The sequence below is a fragment of the Hylaeus volcanicus genome, chromosome 5, assembly GCF_026283585.1.
Source record: "Hylaeus volcanicus isolate JK05 chromosome 5, UHH_iyHylVolc1.0_haploid, whole genome shotgun sequence".
Classification (NCBI taxonomy): Eukaryota; Metazoa; Arthropoda; class Insecta; order Hymenoptera; family Colletidae; genus Hylaeus; species Hylaeus volcanicus.
Window position 1 is genome coordinate 26,303,617 of NC_071980.1, and position 14,177 is coordinate 26,317,793.

The 14,177-nt window shown below is 40.6% G+C and overlaps 1 protein-coding gene and 2 long non-coding RNA genes across 6 annotated transcripts in view; 1 reads left to right on the forward strand and 2 right to left on the reverse strand.

Moving 5' to 3' along the window:
- Positions 1-6,137, reverse strand: part of LOC128877406 (RNA-binding protein fusilli) — a 44,740-nt gene extending 38,603 nt beyond the window's left edge. The window contains exon 1 of one of the 3 annotated variants that reach the window (XM_054124690.1): positions 5,360-6,127. In XM_054124690.1, the coding sequence (XP_053980665.1) occupies positions 5,360-5,503 (144 nt within the window). In that variant the 5' untranslated portion in view covers positions 5,504-6,127. Of the gene's footprint in view, positions 1-5,359 lie in introns of all 3 variants that reach the window. The other 2 variants (XM_054124689.1, XM_054124687.1) reach the window with 2 other exon arrangements.
- Positions 6,138-7,424: 1,287 nt separating this feature from the next.
- Positions 7,425-8,862, reverse strand: LOC128877407 (uncharacterized). Of its 2 annotated transcripts, none has more exons than XR_008457240.1 (3): positions 8,723-8,862; positions 7,637-8,110; positions 7,425-7,549 (listed from the first exon to the last, which is right to left on the reverse strand). It is a non-coding gene; the product is annotated as an uncharacterized LOC128877407 (long non-coding RNA). The 2 variants fall into 2 exon arrangements; XR_008457241.1 differs by having other exon boundaries at positions 7,637-8,205; positions 8,723-8,820.
- Positions 7,843-8,778, forward strand: LOC128877408 (uncharacterized). The gene is made up of 3 exons (XR_008457242.1): positions 7,843-7,973; positions 8,497-8,553; positions 8,639-8,778. It is a non-coding gene; the product is annotated as an uncharacterized LOC128877408 (long non-coding RNA).
- Positions 8,863-14,177: the final 5,315 nt, after the last annotated feature.

A 14,177-nucleotide genomic window follows, 5' to 3' on the forward strand; every position in this document is an offset into this window, starting at 1 on the left:
CATACTGAGATGGTATCTATCTATACGCGCTATTTTGTGGAGACTCCAAATCGATGCAAATTACGAATTATGAGTAACATTATGAGTAAACGTGATACAACGTGAAACATCGAGGGAAAAAATAACGGAGTTGTTATCTACTAAATGAATTTCTGCAAGTTTTCCGTGTTTCTTTTATCTATATGTTTAATGAACAACAGCTAAAGAACAACGAGTTCAACCGGACACTGATTTTGATTATGTAATATTTACTTCACCTTCACCTTCACCAGCTCGCAAATACCAACCTTACGAGATTATATATTAAGAAGTTAGAACAATTTTCTTGTAGCAATTAGGTCGAATGACATTTAGTCGTACCATGGTATTGAAAATGCAACTTATTGTTAGATATACCAATTCCCGGCTATATTTATTTATTTATTTCGTATCGCAGCGAAACGAAGGGGAATGTTGTCTACTCTTGACTAAAGTCCTGACATTTAATCCAAGACCCTCTTGGTTCTCAATAATAAATAACAATTAACCTCATTATAAAACACTCCCGATGGCTCCTAGAGTTTCTACAGCCATCACTCCCTCAATTTTCATTTACGAATACAAAACAGCATCAATCTTTCTTTTAAAATTATTTCACACGTTCAGATCGCCTAGAATAATTCTATCCATCGCCTCTTGGACCTCAACAACAAACAAAAATTAATCCGTTGCAAACCCGGCTATGTGAACCTGGCACTCAACTTTTCAAAAATTAATTTTGTTTTCATAGAAAATTATAGTATTTCGTTTGTACTTGATTGCACCACCAATAATTTCGTTTGTACCTTCGTTAATTAATAAATAAAAGAAATTTTCTTAAATGGCCAGCACCCGACATTGATTGTAAATAAATTTTCAAGATTTTCAAAATCTGTTCTTTCCCTGTTTTTTTTAGAATCGTTCGTACCCGTTTGTACCGCTTTCCGTTTCGTTTGTACTTCGATAGTTTAAATTTCACCAAGATTTTAAAGATCTCAATGTCGGGTGCTGGCCATTTAAAAAATTTGTTTTATTTATTAATTGATGAAGGTACAATCTATTAACGGTACAATCAAGTACAAACGAAATCCTATCATTTTCCATAAAAAAAAAATTAATTTTTGAAAAGTCGGGTGCCAGGTTCATATAGCTTGCAAACCCTCATAATCACTCCTACATCCATCGTTCCCTCAATTTTCCTTGACAAATACAAAGCAGCGTCGATCTTTCTTTTAAACTCTTCCACGTTATCAAATCCTCTCTTCGACGCTCTTCAGGCTCGAAACAACACGTTCACATCCGAAGACGAACACGTGCGAAACCCTGATTCGCCTTCGACCGTGTTAAAGACGCCCGGTGCTTAAATAACCATTATTTCGACGTTTTAATATTCAGCCGGCATTAACATCGATTAAAGGAAAATGCAGTCTCATGGAGGGAACGAATGATCGACACGCGAAACGTTCGATCGATTCGTCAACGGCGCAGAGTCGAACGACAGCAGCAACACGGTATTATCGGTCGGGATTTCCTACGAGGCCCTTGCGATGCAAGAGGAACCAAACCAGCGGCCATTGTCCCCGATCGAGGCTCGATCGGAGATAGTCAGGTATGTGACTCGAGGGGAAAAAGGAAACGACCGTCCAGCTGGAACTCGGGCGCACTCGTGCAAGGCGATTCACAACAAAGAATAAAGAAAACTAGGCGCACCTGTTGCCGCGTCGGATGCTCCACGATTTCTCGAAATAACGCGCGCGCCAGAAACGATTCACGAGAAACGAGGCCAATATACGTTCGTTTGTCAAAATGTTCGTCGTCGATCTAATTCGATGGTTAGAATGGAACAAATATTAGAAATGAAATAATCGTGGGAAACGGGGACAATATATACGTTCCTTCGTTAAAATGTTCATCTATATATTAAACGTGGAAATGAATTCTGTGCCTTTCTAAGGTTAACCTACCATTTATTTGTAAAGAAAGTTAGTTGGTATACTAAAGTGCACAGTCGTGTGCTCGAGTTTAACTTAATTCTCCATTCTTGCAATCCCTTACGTTATCTCATTTGTCTATTTACATTATACAGGGCGAGTCGCGTAAACCGTTACAAGCTTGTTACCTGAGAAACTACTGGCGATATCGACCAAATTTCTTTTCTAAATGGAATGCCATATAAATTTTTGTTGTTTCGAACAGTGCTTTCAGCAAGATTGTCTTCGTATTCTGTATAGTTTATGAAATACAACAAAAAATGTCGTTTGCTGAAATTCGTGTCATTTGTGCTCCAAGTAGACAAACTATGTTATCAGACGTGTGTGTTAATTGAATTAAAAGAATTAATATGTCGATATTACCGATAATTTTTGAGAGCGCGTATTTTTATTTTAAACTACAGTTATAAAGTATTGAATGTGAAGGCACTGAACTAATTTCTACGCCTAATAAAAGAGATATAGACAAGCAGGATCCAACAAGCTCCCACGGCTTCGGTTGTTGCGGTAATACCGTCCGAGGCTTCCGGGTCTGAGCAGAGTGCTCGTAGAAATGGTTTCCAACATTTAACCGTTGCGGTTATCCCATGATTATACACTGATACTCGGGCCCGTGATAGGGAAGCATGCGGGAAACCTTTTCCAAAGGGATTCCCCAAAAAAATCGAAAAGTGTTATTGGTGGAATGATTTCAGGTATTATAGCCGAAGAGAAGCGGATATGCGACGACTGAACTAACTCGTTCGAGTTTGTAATTATTCTCTAGTTTGCCAATTTGTCGCTATTAATGCAATTTGTAATTATATACAGCTTTTCGACGAACAAAGATCTTTTATCGTGTCAATTCATCGAGACGAAAGAGACACGCGTTCGTTTACAAAAGTGTACATTTTGTTGACTAACCAAGTCCTAAATAATCACAACTCCATAATTATCAATTTCGAATTAAATGTGAAATTAGTTGAACTTATTATAAATCAAAACCTACGTTTCTTAAAATAACAGCGTTAGTATTCTAATCACGTTATGTATCGGTATTATTAATTTCTCTTTTGTATTTTGTAACTGACTAAAGAAAATTAAATGAAATGAAAAGAGAAATTAATGTTGTGTTTTTAGATATTTGCATCTTTCTAGTCTGACATTAAATCATCTAATGCGTCTGTATATTTCTACCTAACGACGCGCGATAAAAACATTGTAGAAGTACAATTATAATAGGTACGTATCTCGGAATAAATATCTCAATCGCAACAGCGCGAGTTGAAAGTACGAGGTTCGCCAGTTATACGACCTACAATCCTTCCACTCCTTACTCGGATCCCGCATGAACTATTCGATTTAGAAGTAACGATAAAAAAAAGAAGAATTGATTACGCGAGGCGTCAAGAAACGAGGAAAAAGAATCGAGCGATGTTTGAGTAGAAAGTTCAGACAGGAAGCAATTAATCAAAAAGAATGTTAAAAGTGAATATTGCTTGTTATGGCGAGTCAACGATTGTAAAAGTAGCAAAACAGACATTATTTAAATTCACAATTTAATTAACGTAAATTTAGTTTGTGTATACAAATTCGACTGTACTTTGTTTTGGCCCTCTTCAATAATGTATATGTATATTTGATCACGTGTAAGACGTAGACAATAATAATAAAGAAAACGGTAAGTGAACAGATATGGAACATGATATTAGGCGTAGAAATTAATTCTGTGCCGTTACACTCAACCGTTTACAAGTACAGTTTAAGTAAAAATATTTATGATACATTTTGTTACGTTAAATTACCATCCTTCTAAGTTCTCAACCTGATTTCCATTATTATAAATCTATATACATGTAAATCTCGTGCGCAATATTTTGCTTATTATAATTCTTCTATAATTATTACAACTACTCGTTATACTTGCAATTTGTTACAAGAAGAATAATAAGTAGACTGCGGATATTTATGCATTTATAGGAAATTTGAATGTGGAAGAAACTACAAAATGCAAACAATATGCAACAATGTAAAAAAGATTGGAAGTAATTCCTATTTAGGTTCGATTTTTGTAGGCACGTTCGCCAAGATTTTATTTTGCATAAAGATCTGCACTCTAATAATAAGCAAAATTTCTAACCTACTATGCTTCGTATATGTAGACAAATTGTAATAGAAAGTAATGAATTAATTTCTACACCTAATATATGTACACCCTTGTAATGTATGAGGGAGGATTAAAAGTTTCACGGTGTTTCTTTATAAATAAATGGTAAAACCTTAGAAAGGCCCAGAATGAATTTCTATACCTAATATAATGAACGAAATACCGAAAATATAGCGCAGGAGAAAATTCAAACAATGCTGGTTTTGCTATTCTTACGATTGTTAATCAGAGATGGAGTCCATGGCGCCAGATAATCTCGATGGCAAAGCTGGAGGTAATGGACGACCTTTCGAGGGCGCGACGCTCCGCCCCCACCGGATAATTCGAGAAACAATGGCAGCCGAAGACATGCAGAGGCATTGCGCACGGTAACAGCGAGCCTCGCGAGACTGACAGTGCTCAGGGAACTTTCGCTAAAGTTGAATGAAGTATCGATGCTTTCGAATATCGCGACCTCGCTGATACGACAAACGCGAAGGTAGCGATCCGTTCGATATCGATTTGAAAAGAATCGAAAGAACGCGAGCTAATAGTGACGATTCAAACGAGTCGAACGGTTCGTCGTATGGAATAGAGTTTTCGAAGAAAAACTTATCATACGTGAATCGTTCCGCACGAGAAATACTTTATATCATACAGGTCTCTTCTAGAAGCTTTATTCGAGTACTCGAAAGCCAGAGTCGAACAAAATTTATTTACTAAGTCAAGGTTTACCGAGGTCAACCTTATCGACGTGCCCTAGCAGCATTGCCTGGACGAAATGCGAATGTTTACTTTTCTAACCTTATTCTTCGACATTCCTAACGTATCTGAGTCACGCTTTTATATGAAACAAAAGTTATTTCACAATTGATATTTATGATTAGTTTTTCATTTGATCTACAAACTGGCCATCTATTTATTTCGGTACTCAGTATCGATCCGTCAACACGATCGCGTCTCAAGGTGACGTCCAATGTTTTCAGATCAGAGATGGGCGAAATGAAATGAAAATTACAATCTAAATTATCCGATCGAATGGTACTTTATATAGAACGAGTGGAGTAGGTCCGAGTAACTTTTCAGTGAAATGAATTCAACTACAATTCTGCCCGTCTCGGACCTCTCACATAAAATCGCGAACGAGAAAGGAGCGACGCGAAACCGCGAATCGTTTCGCGCAAATTCCGTGTTCCTCCGTTTACTCGAAACTCGCGATGATTACCTTGTTTTGCAGCACGTCGATGAGCACGTACACCAACAGCGTGATTTCCTCTTCGTCAGAGCCGAGAGCATTACCCTGGAGACCGGCCGTCGCCACGTAAAGGGCAACCAGGTGAGTCGGTCCCCTCGCTCCCGTGGTCTGCATCTTTGCCAGGGTTACTTCGTTCCTCTCGTTCCGTTCTTGCACTGCTTATTCCCACTGTTGGATCAACGTACACCTGAACCGAAAACCTGTCGAAGGAGGTTCACACTTCACGCCGAACACGGACGGAACGGACGTTGCCGTGTCCTGGGTACGCGGTGGCAAAAAAAAAAGCTCAACCTTCGGCCCTTTTTCTCACCTGAACCGATCACACTACGCTAACTTCACAGACTGTCGGTATCCTGGCGCGACATATCGCTTACTGAACGCGATATTTGAGGTTATGGATCGATCGATAACCGTTGGATCGCGTGTCGATTGATGCACACGTACGTACGCGCGCCACGTTTGCGCAGGTATCGCACGATAACTCCGCGAACGTTCAGCACCCGCGAGTAAAAAATCGTTTCTCCGCGGCTCTGTCTTCGTCGATGAGACCGCCGTCGCGAGTGGCAAAGTTTCGTGCAACACTGGCGAACAACCGGCCGACCGTTGCGCGCACACGTCGTTGTTGCCTCACCTGGCGACTGCGCGTCGAACCCGGTCACTCGTTAGTAGAGAGGACCCTTCTCGCTCGCTCCCATTGCCCGTGTGCTTCCTTCCCGCACGACCGACTCGCGCGCACTGGTGGGAGTGTGGGACGGGGACCGAGCACATGCGCGCGCACCGTGCGCGACCAGGTGGGGGAACGTCACGGGAAAAAACGCGGAAACCCGACGATAACGGCACGGCAGAGATGGGCAAAATTCTTTTCTAGATAAAATTAAGTTAACAACATGGCTTAGTTGTACGGACGTTAATATTTTGTATGCTTATCTTATCTAGATAAATATTTTTGAAGGAGAGAAACGTCGACTTTTCGTTCGTTACCTATCGAACAGAAGTTAGAATACAAGTTATGAATCGATAGTATAGAAATTAGAAAAGAATATATCTTAAATGAGCAGATACTCGTCGAAGTAATTGTACAATCGATCAAATGCGAATTAAACGTCGTACTTGTAGCTATTTATCTTTTATTCGAGTAAAACGTTGCCCATCGCTGCGGCACGGGAACGGATTTGAATTTGAGGAATTTCTTGATAGACGTTGATGTTCATCGTACGTCGTCGTCGTTGATTTCGGTGAAAACACAACGCAGCCAGGTTAAAGAGGCGAAGGGAAAGGCAGGTCGAAGCCGGCGACGCACTAGCCAGGTGCGCAGACATTCCACTCGCTTGCGGTACGCTTACCCCGCCACCCGACCGACGATTATTTTCCACCTGGAGCGCCACGTTTACCTCTTCATGGCGGACCCCTACCATTCGATATATATCGAACGGGTGAAACGATAGTCCCCGTATGAATGAGTTTCGAAAAGCTACACGAACGCGTGTAACTTCCGTAGTTACACAGGGATATCGTAAACGGCAAAATTTGTTGACAAATTTAATATTATTTCACTTATCCAACAGAATGTACCCTTTGATACTGAGTCCTGAAGATGTTACCAAACGAACAACAATCATCGATGTAATTTTGGCATTCTTCTGAAAAGGGAGGTTTCATTTTGTTGAAGTCTTTTAGCGGAGATCTACGTCATTTACTTATTTGTTAATATTCTCAATCTCATTAAAAGATCGCAACGTAAACAAAGGTTTGTTTAAGAATGCAAAATTTGAAACCGTCAAATTTCATTTGTTAGTTCGATTATGGTTACTGTACACTCGTATACACCTATACAGGAACGTCTCTAAAACAGTATGTTTGTCGTTGAAATACTAGAAAGGGGAGAGCACTCGTAAATAATTTAAAGAAAAAAAAAAACAATTAGGTATTGGGAACTTACGTAAGTCGTAGCGTTCGTGTGTGCGTGTCTGTGTGAAACAGGTTGTTGGTACAAGAACCAGAGTAGGCAATATAAAATAAAAAGAAAATCGATTAATTTCTCGAGAGATATATTTTTATTTAACTTGGGCAGTAAAATGCTATCGTAAAACGTTTCACCAGACTCTGCATGGGAATTCCGCGAATGTGCAAACATAAGTTTGCGAACACGTTCACTTCAAGCTGCAAACAAAGAATGTCGTACTTTAGTTACAAAAATTACGACGTTGCTGGAATAAACAATCAAGTATACATACAATGTATACGTACATTGGTATCTGACATCGCCCACGACAGTAGATTCTAGATGGTCGTAGATGTAAAATGACGATAAGAATAATGGTAATAATACCAGCAACCGTCTAAGAGACATTTCGAATGCCTGTTCCCACGAAATAAGATTTTTCTTTCTAACTTGGAAACTCTTTTTTTCTTATTTTGACAAGTACCAGGTGTACAAAAAGTTCGAATAATCGGTTCCAGCACACCCTATATAGCTGGTCGACGTTAGAAGGTAGATTTTCAAGTGGAGTACAGGAAAATGGCGACTACCTTGCGCACTCCCTCTGAGCATAAGGAGTCTCTAACAACTTGTAAAAGATCACAGGTACGTACCGTCGCCTGTGCCCCCGTTTCGGTGCTCCCTCCATAACATGATCACGGCCTTGATAGCGTGCGTGCACGAGTACGTCTTACTCCAGTGTTAACGTTTTTTTCGCGACCGGTCAGCTTTTTAAAATCGCGCTGTCGGCATGCAATATTTAACAGTGATATAAAATTATGCTTCGAGGGCATTTGGGGTATAGACATCAATGGATTAAATATATTTGGCATCGAATCTAAATAAGAATGAAATCATGATAAGAGGAACAGGAGTATTAACAGTTTCAGTATGTTACAAAATTACGAACTCGAGGAACACGTAACTTACATATTGGGGCAAGTGTATACTGCTCAATGATGAAGTGTTATCAAAATAGCAATATAAGAAAAATGATTTAAGTATACGTATCATAGAATATGGAAAAGAAAGAAATATAGTCTCTTCAGAAGGTATAATTTTTCCTTCTCAATTTATAAATTCAAAGTGGATCGAACGTGTTAATATTCTTGTTTAATCAATATTGCAGACGCAATTGAATTGAAGAGGACTGAGATCACAGCTAGAAACGTATTGTAGTAGTACGGTATGTCTACGCTTCAATGATGTTAAACAGCGCACGAATGCGTTGTTTTTTCAAGGAATTAACATTGTCTAATTTTGCATTGTAGATTGTGAGCAGTGTTTAGTTGCTCTATACTAGAGAGAACTCTGGAGAGGAACGCTTCGAAAGAAAGTTGGAAACCTCTGTTTACCTTGGTCGTGGCTTCCTGTATCGGAAAACCATCTCGAGAACCGGTCAGAAAAATTCAAAACGTGTCCGCCGTGGATAACACGGGTTCCTATAGTCTCCGTTAAATCGACTTTGGAAGGATAGCGAAGGAAAGCCGACGAGCAGCAGGTTGGCACGATCAGTGGCCAGGGTGGGGAAACTGGAGAACGAGAAGAGCTATGTATAGACAGAGAGGCAGTAAAACGAGCAACGAAGTGGGAAAGCGATCGTCGTCGGATTTGGTTGGAATATCCGTGAAGCGAAATGCTTAGCGCAACGTAAAAGCGACGGGTCTCGTGACAGGGAGACCGGATTGGTCGGTCACCTGTTGTCTGCCAACCGTGATTGGTCGGCGTCGACGGCGCGTAGCGGCTGCCAGAGGAGGACAAGTGCATCCTCGCTGGTCTACGATGGAACAAGATCGAGAATGGACATTATAAGGATGCCGATTTCGTGTACCTACCGCATATATATATATGCTACATTATTTGTCCTTCCACGTCATCGGGTCAGCCGCCAGCGATTATGAAATACATGTTTACCGGTTTTACAGATTCCTTGATCAACGTCGTAACCGCGAAATATTAATATCGGAGACCAATTATTTCCACGCTTTTGGCTTACAATGTCTGTTAACTGATATGGTCATCGTTTGCTCTTTTTTTCTACAGCATGCATATTTATCGACTATATCTTAGAATATTATTTGCATCTCTGACTACGCTGAGTATACCAAGGTGCGAGGCACAATGCAGAAACGGACGCGCAACGAGTATTGTTGCTTCTCCAATTACTGAAATAAAGATTTAAACAAAATTTAACTACTGTATTCGTTACCCGAGATTTTTATCTAGAAATTTCGCTCACATCTGGTCAAACATGAACGTGCACGCGTTGAATGAAATACGCGTCACGATTAATGACGAATGCTGAATGAAGCCGTGAATGCGTGATAAGGTATCGTGAAATTAGGAAGGTAAGAAACGTGATTTTGAAACAGGTGTACGAAGAACTGGCCGAAGCAACGACGAGAATCACGCGAGACCAAAGTCACAGCGTTGAGAGCAAAGTCTGCAACGACGATGGAAGGAAAGCCGGTTTACGATATCGGACTCTGAACCTTCCGTGTCATATCGATCCTGCCCGAGCAAACGTTGCTATAAAATAGACACGAATTCTAAGTATCGCATGCATGCATAATTGACGTTTTATCATAGACTAGTCTCGCTTTTTTTTTTTTGTACGCGAGAGAAATATGATCGCGGCTGAATATGTATCTGCCGTACATCGTTATTTCGAGGAGCAGCATGTTGAAAAGATTATGGTGAAATTATATCTTCGCCGGGATAAGCAAACGAAGTGACCAAATCTGAACAAACAATTTTGAGTACGCGTTCGAACTAAAGAGTTTGACGATGGAACATCACGTGGCTACACGTGAATGTTTCGAACGAACTTGTGAAACAATGTACAGCATGCGGAGGATTACATTCGTAATAATATTTGGAAATACGAGTCTTGCGGGGATCGAGGGAAAGACCATCGTGCGCAATCGACCTCAGCATACCAAACAAGCGATTCGGCTGACGATGCAAGGTCGCCTGGAAACATACAAAACAAGTGACGTCACGGGGTGTTTCGTTAACGCCTGGACTCTCGAGGGGTCAACAAACAATTAGTAAATATCCTTGAGAATCTCGCGACATACGTTCTTCGTAGTTAAGTTCCGCTCGAAATTACCAGATACATACCATCCACTTTAACAAAATATAAATTTGCATTGCTTGAGATTTCTAAATACGTACCATCCACTTTAACAAAGTATAAATTTGTCCGCGAATCGAGTGATGGGGGAAGAACGTAAAATACCGCTACAAAGTGGAGAAGTTCCTCGAGTTAGGAACACCTGGCAGACACCTGCTTCTTAGGGGATACCAAAGCTGACCACGGTTGAGATCTAGGTCTGGAGCTAGCGTTTATCGTGTAACAATACCACGGGATAATGGCTCCAGATTTTGTAGTAAATCTGAAACGCGATAACAACAGGTACAGTAAGAACATTTTTTCATACAAAACATGTACAATCGGTACAATCATTACCGCCTAGCTGGTGTATAACTTAACTTAATGACAATCTTAAGCATGAAATTAACCTACTACTTCAACGCATATATGTATATCATTGAGATTATACATATTTAAACAAATCATGAACTACTTGGAGCGCAGAAGTTGTGACTCAGAAAATGAATACGCATTCTCAAGGAATTCGAGTGCTGGAAGAAAAAGAATAATACGTACTGTTCCTCGAATTAAGTAAACAAACATAAATATTTCAACTGGAAGTTGTAACCCTGTTTAGTATAATGGGATACATAAACACTTAACAATTTGCATCGATAAGAAGAATTTCTAAGTAATTGTATTTAAATGATAAATATTCAATAAGTATCTACGTACATATGATCCAGTCTATAAACTAACAAATATTCAAGTTACGACTTTAGAGGAATGAAGAATGAAGCAGCACAGCTCTTCCACGCCTGTTTTCGATTAAAGATGAATTTTATAAAGAGGACTTTCTAACCAATCTCTCAAGACAGGATCAAGTTGCAATTTCAAGATTGAAAACCGGACACACGGGATTTATCCACTCGTACCTATTAAATAAAGACGATGTTCCAGTATGTGAAACGTTGTAACGAGACTACTGCGAACCACCTTATCCATCTTTCCAACAAATTCTCTACCAACAGGTTACACGCTAATGACAAGTCTACCTCTACAATTATTCGAACCATTCCAAAGTCCGATTTTCCAAGTTTCAGTGCCTACATTTGTTAACTATATCTTAAAGGGCCCTCGAAGTTAATCAGCTTTAAGCTTCGATAAATCTAGATCCTCCATCGTTTAGTTTACGTATTATATGTATATCAAATTCGCGTTTATTTCGCTAGAGGAAAAAGTACAGACTGTGTCTCGTTCCAAAGCACGAAACGTTCGATCTTCTCAAATCGTCTGAAAATGTTTCGATGCGATCCCGTTCATACTTCACGATGAACGATCCGTTTCGGATGCTCTTCCACGATAGAGAGAAGGGGAGCGGATTCACCGTTGCGGCAGAACTTTCTCTCGAACGAGAATTATACCGGTGCCTTTCGTCCACGTATCCCCACGTAACTTTCAAACCGTCGCAAATCACTTCGACTTCTTCCGCGACTTATTTCCTTTGCAATCTAAACACGAGGCGGGGTCAGAGCGGGGCCCCTTCGAAAACAGGAGGGCACACCTCTCCTGGTATGAACTTCCCAAACATACAAAGTTCGGGCATCGATTAACCTCCTCCCTAATTTTTAAGTCGAAACAATATTTCTCACTAGTTTCGAGTTATCTGGGTTCCAAACAATTGTTACGAATTTATTGGCTTACTTCTAACATGAAAGTTCTCCTAAATATAGTCTAACAATTTTAGATTATAAATTGCAATTTTCTGAAGGGAGTAAGTACGATTTTTAATTTGAATGGATGCGAACACCGATACAATTAAACGTAAAGAACGACGTGTCTAAGGAGAAGTTACCTTATCGGTTTATTTTGTCGAATCAAGTGAGAAATGAATTTTCAGTAAATATGAAAAAAAAAGAACAGCCACGAAGGAAGAGCAATCATGATAGAGGAAGGAGTCGCAGAGAAGTGGAAGGCGAAAGAGAAGAAGACAGGCTGGTCGCTGACCCGCTCGGAACGTTGACTCCATGTAGTCAGTCCCCTCTTTATATTTTCTTCCATCCTACTTGCACCATCTTACCGTACCTTTGATTACAGCCACCGGTTACCTTACCTTACTTTACCTTGCGTTACTTTACCACGTCCGCCTTTCTTTACCCGCGACCGCGACCATTATACTTCTAGACTTAGCATCTCCGAGACGTCTGTTGCTCTCTCCCCTCTATCCGCATTCACTTCGTCTCTTTTTCTTACAGTGTCCAATGGACAAATGTGATTTCTCCGGTTGCAAGACTCTTTTTTTTTCTCACCTCTTCCATCGCGTTTGATAGGTGTCTCTAGTTTCGAATCTCGGTTCAAAGAAATCGTACGAATCGCCTGGATTTCAGCAATTTGTTTCTATTCGATCCGATCATATGCTTTCTTCTATATTAATATTCTTGTTTTTTTTATAAATGTTTTGTTCACTGGACTGCTGAGGAGGAAAGAAAAGGAAGAAAGCCCTCAAAGAGCTGCAGATTGTATTTTTCGTCGAAGTAAATCCACACAATCGTTCCAGTGTTTTTATCCGTCGTTTTACCGTTTGTTCCTAGATTCTGTAATTTGCCCCCGTCGTATTACGGGATACCCGGGGCTTCTCAGAGATCATTTATCTTTTAAAGGCATGGACGCTCTTTTAGAAAGCTGTATATTTAAAAAGAATTCTTCATAAAATAGCCAGCGCTGTTATAACTACTTTACTTTATTTTACGTCGAGATGAATTTAATCGAGTAGTTTTTCTATACATAAAGCCACGATTTCGATCTTTCTTGTACATAGGGGGATAGGTAGTACATCCGTGCAACGATCGAGGTTTCGAGCTACCCAATAATGTGGGTAGCGTCATTAACGATCACGATTCGGCGGATAGGTACAACGCATATCAGGGTCAAGGCAGTACCGTTAGAATCGCTATCGGTTTCTACGTTGTTTTGGAGATACGAGCCCTAGTTGGTAAAGGTGCTCGTTTTGAAGCCGAAAGTAATTTTTGACTGTTGAAAGCCGAATGATGACCGTCTAATCGCGGTTGTCCAAGTTTTTAGCGTCGACGGAGGTCTCGCGAAAACCTACGAGAGTCGTTCCCACTCCTAACCGAACTTTTTCTCCTCCGATGCCACCACCATTGTTGGTCACCACCTCCCAATCCCAGCCCTCCACAAATTACCCGACGGGAACTCGGCTCCTCCCGCCGCGTGACTCAATTATATCCGTCATTACGACCGCCCTCTTGGGCTACATGCAAAGATATTACCATATACGTGCATCAAACGATACTCACATTAATCGTCCATTGACGAATTATCGAAACGAGCGACTGTCATTTGTTCCCTGCTTATCTAGTTGTTTCATTTGTTTTCATTCTGATGTATTTATCATACCCGAGGAAAGTGAGTAATGGTTTCTCTCGTCGACGATACTTTTGACTCGAATGCAGGGTGTCCCAAAAATGTTGTAACACCTTGAAAGGGGTGATCGGGGAGGTGATTTGAAACAACTTTTTCCTTAGCGAAAATGTTGTCCGAGGCTTCGTTAAAGAGATATTAAGAGAAAACCCCGACCAATCAGAGCGCGCGTATACCGTTGGAGCGCCCGCGGTAGCGTATGAGCGCAGCCGCCTAGCGCGTAGCCTACGCTCAACCGGCATACTCGCGCTCTGATTGGTCGGGGTTTTCGC